Source organism: Nanorana parkeri, unplaced genomic scaffold (assembly GCF_000935625.1).
Source record: "Nanorana parkeri isolate BGI_ZX_2015 unplaced genomic scaffold, ASM93562v1 scaffold313, whole genome shotgun sequence".
Lineage (NCBI taxonomy): Eukaryota > Metazoa > Chordata > Amphibia > Anura > Dicroglossidae > Nanorana > Nanorana parkeri.
In genome coordinates, this window is record NW_017306581.1 from 590162 (window position 1) to 603312 (window position 13151).

At 44.6% G+C, this 13151-nt stretch overlaps 1 protein-coding gene across 2 annotated transcripts in view; it reads left to right on the forward strand.

Annotated features, from left to right (window-relative positions):
* Positions 1-13151, forward strand: part of ARHGAP21 (Rho GTPase activating protein 21) — a 168401-nt gene that overhangs the window by 70322 nt on the left and 84928 nt on the right. For both annotated transcript variants that reach the window (XM_018557954.1, XM_018557955.1), the window contains exon 3: positions 4606-4630. In XM_018557954.1, coding sequence (XP_018413456.1) covers positions 4606-4630 — 25 coding nt within the window. The remainder of the gene's footprint in view (positions 1-4605; positions 4631-13151) is intronic.

The window sequence follows — 13151 nt, forward strand, 5'->3', positions numbered from 1 at the left end:
AAAGACACACCAGATGCAGTGCGTTCTGGCCCAAACGCACTGCCTCGCATTTCGGCCGGCTTACTTTTTTTGTGGGACGGGGGGACGTGGCGGTCCATTGAAGTGAATGGCACCCTAGCCACACCCTCCGTCCGCAATGCGATCGGCCACACGGGATGGCAAGGCACATTATGCCTACAGTCCGGTCCGGGGGCGATCAAAATGCTGTAAGCAATATTTTGATCGGGCCAGAACGCAGTGCATCTGGTGTGAACAAGGCCTAAAGTAGTCACTGCATCAAGCTTTCTCCTGTGATGGACTACAATCACAAAACAAATTAGTAAACTAAACATGAGATTCTAGTCCATCACAGGAGCGAACTTGGAGCGGTGACTACTTTACAACACACACCGGGACCATGGGGAACAAAAGTAGCCACCCTCCAGAAGGAAGGACAGTGTGAGCACCAGTTCAGAGATGATTGGAGGATCTACAGCCGAGTGATACACAAATAAGATACATTTTTGTTAATAGAAGTTAAACATTAAAAATACATTAAAGCACCTTGAGTTTAGTGTCACTTTAAGTAGTGTCTACATTTAAAATATAAATTAGGGCCAGTTCACACCTTTCAGTTGCGGCGCAATGCTGTTACAGCAGCACACCATGCACACGTTGCAGTGCCATTCATTTTCAATGACACTCCAATGCACTTAGGCAACTACCATGCATGGCGATGTGCTCACAAGGGAAAAAACAGGCCGTGTGTGTGTGAACCGGGCTCTTAGAATTTTCTTGTGATGTGCAGAAGCTGCTTACAGACACAAGATGACAGTCGCATAACAGCAGGATCAGGTGACAATATTAGGTTAGAAAACTATACGTCTTGGAATATAGTTCTACTAAAAATGTTTTATTGATCGTTTAATGGGACAAAACAAAAGACGATTAGCATACAATTCCTGAATTCCTGATTCCCGCTTTGTTCCTCAAGTGTGGTGTAGTCTGCAGAGGGGTCTCTGGAAAGTTTGATTAGGATCAGCAGAGCTCTTGGCACTTTTGGCCGTACCTCGGCACATCCCATTCTCCTGGCACTGCCCTTATCAGAAGTTTGATAGAAATACCTTTCCCACACTTGCTTTTGATTGCTGGATTACGTTAGTTTCGGGGGAAAAGGGAGGGAGGTCTAGAAACAACAGAGAACCACTTATCCTCTATTGCCCGATCACATGCTGGGGTGGGTCCTAGACCAAGCTTTGTTCCTCAAGTGTGGTGTAGTCTGCAGAGGGGTCTCTGGAAAGTTTGCCCTGCTAGTGATGTCTGGACCATGAAGCATGTTAAACAGACTTGGCTGAACTGTTTTCCTGCGGTATGACTATCTTGCTTTTTTTTATTGGTTAATAAGTAATCCTTGAGCTAGCTGTGAACAATGTCTTGGCTCAGTGCTGGAATTCCAGTGTTATTATACCATGATGGCCAGTGATAATGTTCATGATCCTCCATTCAAGTCTGATTTTTTCTTTTTGTTTTTTTTTTTGTACAGGAACACTCACTCAGGACATCAAAAAGGAAGATTTTATTTACAAGTTGAGGCTAGTAGGGCCACTGTAATACTTAAAGAAGAAATGCAGGATCTTATAAGACTTAGCCTTGCACTACAAGTATAAAGTGCACTACAAGTATTAAGTGCTCGTTTTGGGGCTTACAGGAGAGCTATGAGCGAAGTGAAAATCACTTATCCTCAGAGTTTGAGCCGATTTGTGACAATGAAACTGTTACACGTCGGCTCAATAGACTGCAAAGTGAGCAAACAATTACCGTCGCTCGCTCACTTCTCGATCATCTCCCTGCAGAGAGCAGTGACGGTCAGTCACAGCTCCCTGTAGGGATTCCCCCACCTCTCCTCTCCATTTCTCCAGCGTTGGCTGGATGGATCTCGACAGCATTGTCGGGATCCGTCCTGGCTGCTCCGGTCTCAGTATACCACAAGCTGTAGCTCGCGGTATACTGAGCTTTGGGTCACGTGAGGACGCTAGTATATGTCTTCCTGTGACCCTTAAGAGAACTATGGGGAAAAACACTTACCCCATAGTTCTCTAGTAAAGAAGATATACTTACATCCTCAGTCGTGCGGCAGTCCATTTTCCCCAACTCCCCCTCTACTTCAGCTATGGCCTGTTCCTCTGCGTCATCGCATCTAATGCAAGTCAATGGACCTGCATTAGCCATGATGACATCAGGGGTGCTTAGACCCCCGGATCCCAGGGGGGAAGAGGCTACAGGGGGCCAAACTAGTAGCCCAGCAGGACGAAGGATTGTGTGACTATATCTTCTTATTTGATCCCCATAGACAAGGCACGCTCTTAACCCTTGCAGTGTGGGGGTAAGTTGTTTTATTTCTGGAGTTCCTCATTAAGCTGACCATACTCTTGAAAAAATCTTCAATACCATCAGAGACTTGATGTATGTCATTTAACATTTTAATTTAGTTTTAACATTTGATTTTGGAATGAATGGAGCTCCTTGAACAAAATCCAAAAAAAAACTCATGTTAAAAAAAACCCCACATTTTTCTCCCTCCCTTTTGTGCCTACAGGACAGGAAGCAAAGAGGAGTATTTAGAATAAAGTTTTCTCTTTAAATATACGTAAAAAAATGGCTGATTCTTTCAAATTCTAAAATCTTATCATATTTTGTCTATTCCGAGCTGGAGATACTCGACACATTTTTAGATTTGGAATTGTTTAATTGAAGGAAGTCATTATTTTGCATACATTTCTCAGTTTAGGATTGCTGTTGCTTAAGACGTCTGGCGGGTAGTTTATCAGATGTTTGTGATTTTTTTTTTTTTTTTTTCGTACAATTTTTTTTCCTCCATGAAACATAAACGTATTCTCGGAGACTACATCCTGCTGCAGGAAAGCCCTGTATTGTACTGCAGATAGAGATGATTTATTGTAGATACACGTCCATACAGTAGTGTCAGCTTCCATTACAACATCCAGCGGATCCCACTTGTGTCTGTTTAAACACCCTTCTTACAAGTGATAATACCTTCCTGTTCTTCCCCAGAGGGTCCCTACTTTATTTTTCCTCTTTGTCCAGTAAGTGCTCCAGGCAGCTACTGTTATATTGGGCTGTATTTCCATCTGAGTTTTCGGACACCAAGGTCACTCCTGACCGGCAGGGATAGGGACCTACTTATCAGTGCAAGGCCCATACACTGGTACACTTCTCTGTCTCAGTTGTCTGCGATCGGATCGAAGTCAGTTTTGGCAATCCGTGGACATGGCTAATCTGACCATGGAAGCGAGTGATTGAGAGCCTTGTACATGCATTGTTGCAGCTTTTATACAAACAGGATTTCTGCATCAGTGGTAATTGGATGTTCCAGGACAATTTTAAGCTCCGAAATCGGTGACGCAATGTCCAGAGAATGATTATCTGTCAGGTAGATTTAAAGAAGAACTCTGGGCAAAATTGATCTTAACCCTGCTACCCTCGTGCTGTAAGGGTTAAAGTCAAAAATGCTTTTCCCTCCCCCAATGTTAATGTCAGCAGTTACCTTAAATGATGTTTCTTAATCCGATCTTCTTTCTTGTCCATTTTCATCTGTCCCTTCAGCGCTGAGGCGGGTCTCCGATCCAGCGCTGACTCCTCTGAGCTTGCTGGTACTTCCTGCCCCACGGTGTCTGCATGCGGGTACACGCGTCCATAGACTTACCTTTTGTCTCTCCTCACGTCCCGGACGAAAATGTGATCTGCACCCCAAGATGCGTTGCGGCCGCCCGAGAATGTTCACATTCTCGGACGGGAGCGCGCAGGGAAGACACATGTATGTATCAACCCTTTTCAAACGGGTTTTTTTAAATACACTTTTTGCATATATCTACTGCTTGATAGCAGTAAATATATGCAAAAAAACTGAGGTTTTAATGATACTTTTAAGTGCACGTTTTTGTCTTGGAGCGAACATTACAAAATTATACTCACCCGAACCGCAAAGCCAACTGGCTGTTACAGCTCTCCCTGAAGCCTCTCTCTTCCTCCACCCCACCAATGGCATGTCCCTTGGCGTCCTCACATCCTATACATAGTGTATAGAACGTGATGACTCAAGGATCCTTAGACCGCGAGCGGGGCTTCAGGCACCGGCCTAAGAGCCGACCAGCTCCAAGGATTGGGCGAGTATAAATATTTTCACAACAAATGTAGCCACCCTCCAGAAGGAAGGACAGTGTCACTAGGAATTCAGAGGTTTGAGAATCTACAGCCGAGTGATACACAAATAAGTTACATTGTTGTTAATAATTAAGGTTCTTGAATGGATTTTTAAGATTTAACTCCTGAGTTTAGTGTCTCTTTAGGTTTGAATCTGATGCTTCTTTTGCCAGGAAGTTTGTGTGTGTATCCCCCTCCAGGTATTCAGTGTTTTGTGACAGAATGACGATTTAGTTAAACACTATTATACATGAAATATTGAGCAATTGTAACTAGCAAACAAAATCCAGCTGTACTGATCTAACATGTAAAAATTGAGCAGAATATGATTTTAATATTTCTCAATGAACAGAATTTCTCCTCCTCGGCCTTATTAATAACAATCTAACTTTGTACATTTTACAGGATGAAGAGAATGGGAATCGTGGAGGTGAGTTGACCCTTTTGACTTGTTTTTATGACAGTGGCTTGAGACATTTTCGTTGTCCCTGTTAGACCTTTCGAGTCTTGTGTGTTATGTCTCAGTACAATGTCCACTCGTGCGGCTCTTGCTGTCATTTAATACCAGATGTTGCTGGCTTGTCTGGCCATGAAAGACAGGAGGATTTATTGACTAGAGCACAGCTTGCAAAACTCCATTCAGCTAAGCCCGATCATACATGGGATTCAAAATAGATCTGACAAAGCGTCGTAACATTCCAAGTACAGAAGCAATTGGCAACTGCTGTTCAGAATAAAGTATGATTGAAAAATCACTTTGTGTGGTTGGTCGCTTTTGATGGCTTTTATTAATCCAAGCAACACGTCTTTATCAAGCACAATTGAATCTTACTGAACAATTGTTAAAGCTGCTAGATATAAAAAACAAAATACAGCTTTGTAATCATTTAGTACATCTATAAAGGAGAACTATGAGGTGAGTGAAGATCACTCAATGAAACTGTCACACGTCGGCTCAATAGATTGGGAACTAAGCGAACACATACCGCCGCTCGCTCACTTCTCGATCATCTCCCTGCAGAGAGCCGTGACTGTCAGTCACCACTCCCCGCAGGAATTCTCCCCTCTCCGATCCTCCAGCGCTTACTGGAGGAACGGAAGGGGAGGGGGCGGGCACAGCTGGCTCTGCCTCTATATAGGCAGAGGCAGCTGTCACTCAAGCAGCTGGGTGGATCTCGACAGTAATATCGGGATCCGGCTGTGGCGGTCTCAGTATACCACGAGCTGCAGCTCGCAATATACTGAGCTTTGGATCATGGGAGGACGCTAGTATATGTCCTCCCGTGACCCCTAAGCGAACTATGGGGGAAAAAACTTACCCCATAGTTCTCTTTTAAGGGCCCATTCACACATTGATCACCAGACTAGGTTGTTTCCGGACCCAAAATGCATCCTAATGTATCCCTATGCTATTTCTGGTCTCTGTTCACATCAGCGCAGTCCATTCCAGATCATACCAGAAAAATACTGCTTGTTTTATTTTGTCTGGAACGCACAGGAACGCGGCAAAATCGCGATGCACTGCGTTCCAGATCTGGTTTGGAAAATGGCGTGAACCCAGCCTAAGACCGCTGTTGTTACTGTAGTGATTTCTGTCAGTCGACGTCGCTCGCTCACTTCTCGATCATCTCCCTGCAGAGAGCCCTGTCAGTCACCACTCCCTGCAGGTATTCCCCCCTCCCCAATCCTCCAGCGCTGACTGGAGGAACAGACGGCGAGGGGGCGGGCACAGCTAGCTCTGCCTCTAGATAGGCAGAGCCTGCTGTCAATCACCCAGCTGGGTGGATCTTGACAGTAATGTCGGGATCCGTCCCAGCTTCGGTGCTCTCAGTATACCGCGAGCTGTAGCTCACGATATAGTGAGCTTTGGGTCACGGGAGGGCGCTAGTATATGTCCTCCTGTGACCCTGAGGAGAATTATGGGGAAAAACACTTACCCCATAGTTCTCTTTTAAATGTTATTAAAAAAAATTAAAGTAGCAGAATTTGACATGGTGCCAGCCTCTTACAACCTGGGCTGTAGGTTGTAAGAGGCAGAGCTCATACTGGAGAAAGGAGAAGCAGCACAAGACGCCAATCAGTTGTGCTGCATGCGAGTAACATGCTGATAGGAAGAGAGAACAGAGTCACTGAAAGACGAGCTCATCAGTCCACTCTGTATACAAATAAATTAAGGCAACTGGACTTGCTGTATTTTTCTTGATGTTTCACTGGTCATCCGACCAGCTTTCTCAATTTGGAGTTTCTGAACTGAGAAAGCTGGTTGGATAACCAGTGAAACATCTTCAAGAAAAATACAGCAGGTCCATTTGCCTTGATTTATTTGTTTACAGATCTACCATGACCTGGATGAATGAGAACCAGTCTGCTGCTTTTCCTTTTACAATCCAGATACAGGGTGAGGTAGTGTAGGTAAGTGTTACTGAACAGCAACGTAAAAAAAATATCCCCCAACCAGCAATGTTTGTGTAGTATAGCAGTGCTATGTAAATCTCAGGACTGGATGGATAGAAATACAAATCCTTTAGTAGGTAAAGCTGCCCCCTTTCATCCGTGTATTTAGCTATTTGCCTGAAGTTAAGCGTAAATGCAAGTTACTATTGTTTGCTTACTTATGACCATACATGTTATTCAAAGATACCAAAGCTTTATCAGATGTTACAAAGAAAGATCCTGTGTAGCGTCGGCCTACGTTGATATCTGTAACCGAATACCGCAGAGGCTTTGTCTGGTGCTTACAACCTAATCTCAGTGACCGCAATCTATGTAGGTTTGTTTGTACTCATTACTTTGACCAAAAAAGAGAAGGCTGCCCCGTAAGCACCTATTACATTTCAGGGTTGTATGAAATGATGCAGACCTAAATTCTACCTTTTTTCTATGTAAATATTTGATTGGGTTAGTATAAAGTATAATGAGCTGAGCCGCCTTAAGGACACGGTTCCTTAAACCATTTTACTGCATTAGGAACTACGTTGCTCATATTCACATCTGAACTCATGCCAGGAATGCCATACATTATATAGCACGCTGCATATAATTAGCCCTCCGGCTCGGAGCTTAGTTCTGTGAGAACGTGAGCCAGTCAGGGATGTGGTCGGTCACTCCCCGGATATTTTCTCTTTTTCAGACCATTCTCTACAAACCCTAGAGTTGGTTGTGCATGAAAATCCCAGTAGATCAGCAGTTTCTGAAATTCTGGCACCAGCCATGCCACGTTCAGTCACTTCAATCACCTTCCTTCCCTATTCTGATGCTCGATTTGAACTTCAGCAGATGGTCTTGACCATGCCTAAGGGCTAGTTCACACCACAAACAGGGTGTTCCAGCCCGATTCGTTGCCAGAACTCACTGGATCGCATCCCGGCTAGCTCACTGCGTTCTGGGGCTGGAGTGGGTGTGGCGGTTCGCACCGCAGCCATGCCCCCGGCTGCAGTGCGATCGGCCGCACCGGAATGCGTAGCACATCAATGCCTGTGTTCCGGTCCAGCATGCGCTATTTTTTCTGACCGCATTGGAACGGAGGCATTGATGTGCCACACGTTCTGGTGTGGCCGATTGCACTGCCGCCGGGGGTGTTTTGCTGCGGTGCCGTTGACTTCAATGCACCGCCAGGCCCCCTTCTGCCGCAGAGCGCAGTGAGCTTGCTGGGATACGATCCGGTACATTCCCGCACCGGAATTCACTATTTGTGGTAGGGATGCACCAATACCAGTATTTTGGTACCGAGTACGATTACTGATATTTTTTTTTTTGGTACTCGCCGATACTAAATACAGAGTACCAGAAGTCCCATTCAGGAAGCCAGGCGGCGTGTAATGACTCGCCACCTAGCTTCCTGATTAGCCGGGCAGCGTGTAAAGACTCGTCACCCGGCTTCCCGATTTAACAAGGAAGCCGTCCCATGCTTCTCGTCACCATGTGACGAGAAAGCATGGACCCGGCTTGCTGGCCAATCATGGAAGCCGGGTGCTGTGTAATGACGCGGCGCCCTGCTTCCTGATTGGCCAGCTTCCCGACCAATCAGGATGCCGGGCAGCGCGTCATTACACGCTGCCCGGGATCCTGATTGGCCGGGAAGTTGGCTTCATGCTCTCTCGTCACAATCTGAAAGCCGGGCAGTGTGTAATGACGCGATGCCCGGCTTCCTGATACAGGCAGTATCGGGCTAGGCATCGGAGCACTCGTACGCGCCTAAATACTCGGTATCGGCACAGATACCGATACTAGTATCGATATCAGTGCATCCCTAATTTGTGGTGTAAACTAGCCCTAAATGCATTGAGTTGCAGCCATGTCATTGGCTGATTAGATATTTGAGTTAACGAGCAGTTGAACAAGTGTACCTAATGAAGTGGCCGGTGATTGTATAGTGGCCACAATTTAATTTTAAAGCTTAGTCCTTTTGTAGGCTACACCTACTACTAGTCGTCATGATATAATAAATCTCACAGTGACCAGTGAAGCTTATGAATGTTTGTATTACAAATGATGTATTGTAACATGTAATGGTGAAATCTCTTCCTCGGCTGCCCTCTATCCTTCATATCAATAGATGTGCTTGGCTAAAGTGATTATGCAAACAGACCGATGGAGATGCTGTCAGCTCCTGTTTGTGTAGGATTTTTTCATAAAGAGGTTGGGGCTCTGGAATTCCTCATACACTGTCCGCCTTTTGTTCTTGCCTGTTCAGTTTTGGAGGTTATGTTTATTTAAGAAAAATCCCACTTAAAGGTCTGAAGGCATCTGCCACTACATTGGAATTTCTTGAAGTGCAACAGGGCCTGGCTGACATCATCTCCAAAGGGGCACAAATGACATAACTTCCATTATTGAGGAGGTTTTTTTCCTGGTAGCGGGGAACAATAGCACACTTGGGTCACTCGAGTGAGCATGAAAAGGGAGATGTATAGATAAACATGTGCCGCTGGCTGATCCTGGGCATCGATCATTATATCATGTATCCAAAGATATTTCTGTATTACATTGTAGCTCAATAATTAAAATAAAGGAAAACTCTGTGCACACCCATGCATGCAAAAGTAAACTAAAACTGATAAATGCTACACCACCAATCATAACTTGTATCATATTGAGATATTTTGTCTCCATTTATAGTCTGTGTTTTTGCAGTTATGGAAGAGTAAGGGTATGGGAATAGAGAGCATGATAGTCACATGACCATTTCATATCTTTTATTGGTTCTTGTTGGTCACAACACTATTTCCGGCTATTAACTGAGCTAAGTAATGTTTTAAGTGGCGGAAAAGTGTGGGGGCTTCTGGTTAAAGGACCTGATCTTACACACAGCATTCTTGATGAAAATCTGCCTATCTTTGGCCAACCTTTTGTGATGGACTGACTCACCAGACAGGTAGTTCTACATTATATAGTTAAAGGTTTGGGGACACCTGATATCCCGACTACTGTACATGAGCTTTTTGGACATACCCATCCCAAAACCATGGACATTATAAGGAGAACTATGGGGTAAGTGTTTTTCCCCATAGTTCTCAGGGTCACGCGAGGACATATACTAGCGTCCTCCTGTGACCCAAAGCTCAGTATATCGTGAGCTACAGCTCGCGGTATACTGAGACCGCCGCAGCCGGGACGGATACTGACATTACTGTCGAGATCCACCCAGCTGCGTGAGTGACAGCTGGCTCTGCTTATCTAGAGGCAGAGCCAGATGTACCCGCCCCCTCCTCCGTCCCTTCCTCCACTCAGTGCTGGAGGATCAGAGCGGGGAGGGGGGGAATCCCTGCAGGGAGCTGTGAGTGACAGTCACGGCTCTCTGCAGGGACATGATTGAGAAGTGAGCGAACGACGGTATGTGTTCGCTCACTTCCCGATCTATTGAGCCGACGTGTGACAGTCTCTTTGTCACACGTCGGCTCGAACTATGAGGGTGAGTAAAAATCACTCGCCTCATAGTTTTCCTTTACTATGATGTTGACTCGCCCTTTCCAACTGTAACAGCCTCCACTCCTACTCGGAAGTGCTTATACAAGATTGTGGAGAGTGTTTTGGGGAATTTGTGCCCGTGGAGCCAAAAGAGCGTTTGTGAGGTCAGGTACTAATGTTGAATGAGAAGTCCGGGCTCGCTTTTGTTCCATTTCACCTCAGAGGTGTTCAGTAGGGTGGAGCTCATGGCTCTCTGCAGAGGCCATTCAAGTTCCTGCACACCAACTTATGGAGCTGGCTTTGTCCACAGGGTCACAGTCATGCTGGAACAGAAAAGGGCCTTCCCCAAACTGTTACCACACTATTGCCTAAAATGTCTTTGTATGCTGTAGCATTAACAGTACCCATCACTAAAAATGACTGAGCTCAGTCATTGGGAGACATTGTCCACAGTTTTGGCCATGTGGTATCGGTGTGATGTTCTGGTGTACACAAACATTTACTCTTTAGTCTATATGGGTTGCACCATGTGAAGGCTCGTCAAGGAAGGAAGTTTTTTTTTTCAAACACAGCCTAACCAAATGCAAGATGAAAGGGCAAACCATGTAAGCTTGTTCGTTGTAGAATGCAGTATGTCGTGTAGCCTTGTTCATTGTTAAGTATTTACAGAAAAATACATTGAAAATCCTCTTAGTGAAAATAGATTATCTTCCTACTCCCATGGTTGAGAAGCAGGCTTGATATTCTAGTTTTCTAGTTTTTCGGGGCAGAGCCTGTACTGAAACTGGCCACAGACTGAGACTAAAATGCTTTAATGTAGCTTATGTAGTAGTCGATTTAGCTTAAGTCATTAAAAAAAAAAAAAGTTTTAGAAGCCATTACCAGTCATTAGCAGATGTGTGCATTCAGATGTTAACAACTGACCACGCTTCCATTATGTCCTGTGTAAGTGCCGGATCATGACAGAAACGTACAGTACATTTGTTCTTTGTAAGATGAGTGCATAATTCATAGCAGCAGAGAGATTCTCTCTTACCACACATTAAGTTTTCACCTAAAGCCCAAATAATGCTCAGACTACACAACTGCTGCATCAATTGTGCTTCATTATGCCTAAGGTCATGAGAAAGGGCACTGCTCTCCATTTGCAATAGGAAATACACCTTGGCATGAGCTGGCTGTGTAGTAGAAAAGGTGGGCATGACTTTTATAAACATTGCAAAACTGCTCTTCAATGCCCATGAATAACCTACAGGGGTTTATTTAAAGATGGGTTCTAGGTAACCTGATCAGTGATCTTTTAATATGCTGCACTAATGCAAGAATCAGTTCACTCAGTTTGTCACCTTGCCCAAGGGATCCCTCCCAAGCCACTGTTATTCACCTGCCTCTGCTCCTCATCTGCTCCTTCCTATTTTGCAGTTGGCGAATATACATGACATGCGTCTGTGTCCAAGGGCATCCTGTACGGATGTGCAAGTTCGGATCAGTGTGCAGCATGCCCTGTCATAGAGATGTGAAGGCGGCTATACGCGGGTGTACTCAGCACCTGAACCCTACCAGGCACTGGTTTCTGCTCATTCGTGCACGCTGTATGGCTGTGCACGTCTGGGTGCATGAGGCCCTAACCAGGAGGCAATCATTTCCTATATAAACCTCCTCATGTATCACTTCCCCTTCCCTTTTTAGAGTGTAAGCCCTCCTTCCCATCTTGTCTTGAATTGTATTGTGATTGTAATGTCTTCCTTATATTGTAAAGCGCTGCGCAAACTGTTGGCGCTATATAAATCCTGCATAATAATATAAGGCAACGCCACAAGTCCAGACTCACTCAAGGTAGCTGAAGACCCCCAAAGAAACAATGACATCCTCTCCATCAGTTTATAACACACCAAAAACAAAACTCACCATGGACAGGGCAATGCTGTAGAACTGCATACCTCTCCGCTGTTACCAGTATAACCCAGATTCCATCTTCAAGGCGGATTTAATCTGCTTGGTGGTTGTAAAAAACTTCTAGCTTTGACATTTTTCTACATCGTACATTGCAGGGTCACAGAAAGCAGAGAGTGGGTGTGATTTGGGAATAACTCGTCTGCATCTCAAGCAGGGGTTCTCAGATCACGAAACTACCAAGTAAAGAGAGTGTGATGGATAAGTGTGCTACAGCAAGGTCCTAGATGAAAAACGGAAGCCCTGAGCAGATGGGGATGTGTTCCCTGTGTGCTTTACAATTTTGTAAGGTAGTTTGAAAAGTGCAGTAACCAGCAGATGGATTTGACCTTTTATAAGTTTAGAGTAGTCAGAACGATGGGTGAAATATTGCAATGGGTTACTACACCTTGGTAATCTGCACTGCCTTTTGCGATGCCGATTGAGAGTAAAGTTCTGGTAGAAAGAGACTCTCCAATGAGGGAGATCGAAAAAGTACCCCATCCAAACCTAATTGTGTTGAGGATATTTAAAGTGCCTTCTGTCAAACATTCCAATCTCCTGCAATAAGATTTAAAAGATCTGTGGGAATACAGCAGATGTACGTAATTCAATCCTGCATGAGCCCACTGAGGACCACCAGAAACAGACTGGAAGTTTTGGATGATACCAAATGTGATGATTAGAGGAGATGTGTAGATTTGGACCTGGAACCATTTTATAAATCTTCAAATTCATGGAAAGAATAGAAGTATCCTCATAAGTAAAGTCTACGAATAAGATTTGTTGATGTTTCTTAGGAGGACGTCCGCGGCCTCTGTCGCCACGGACACATTATTTAATTGAGGAAATGGCCACCAATGTATCAATGTATATAAAGTAACTGACAAGCATATACATATTTCTGAAGTCCTGGAAGAGCTGGGCCACCCTTAAAAGGGGAAAGCTCCAACGTAGATGAGGAAAATCTAGTTGGTCTCGCCAGTGTTACTGTCACCTGTACATCAAAAGCAACGTGCTGTGACACTGCTGGGATTGCAGAGCCATCTAGTGGAGAATGACCATCAACAAACATTTCTTTCTTTTTTTTTTTTTTTTTTTAATTTCTGTAT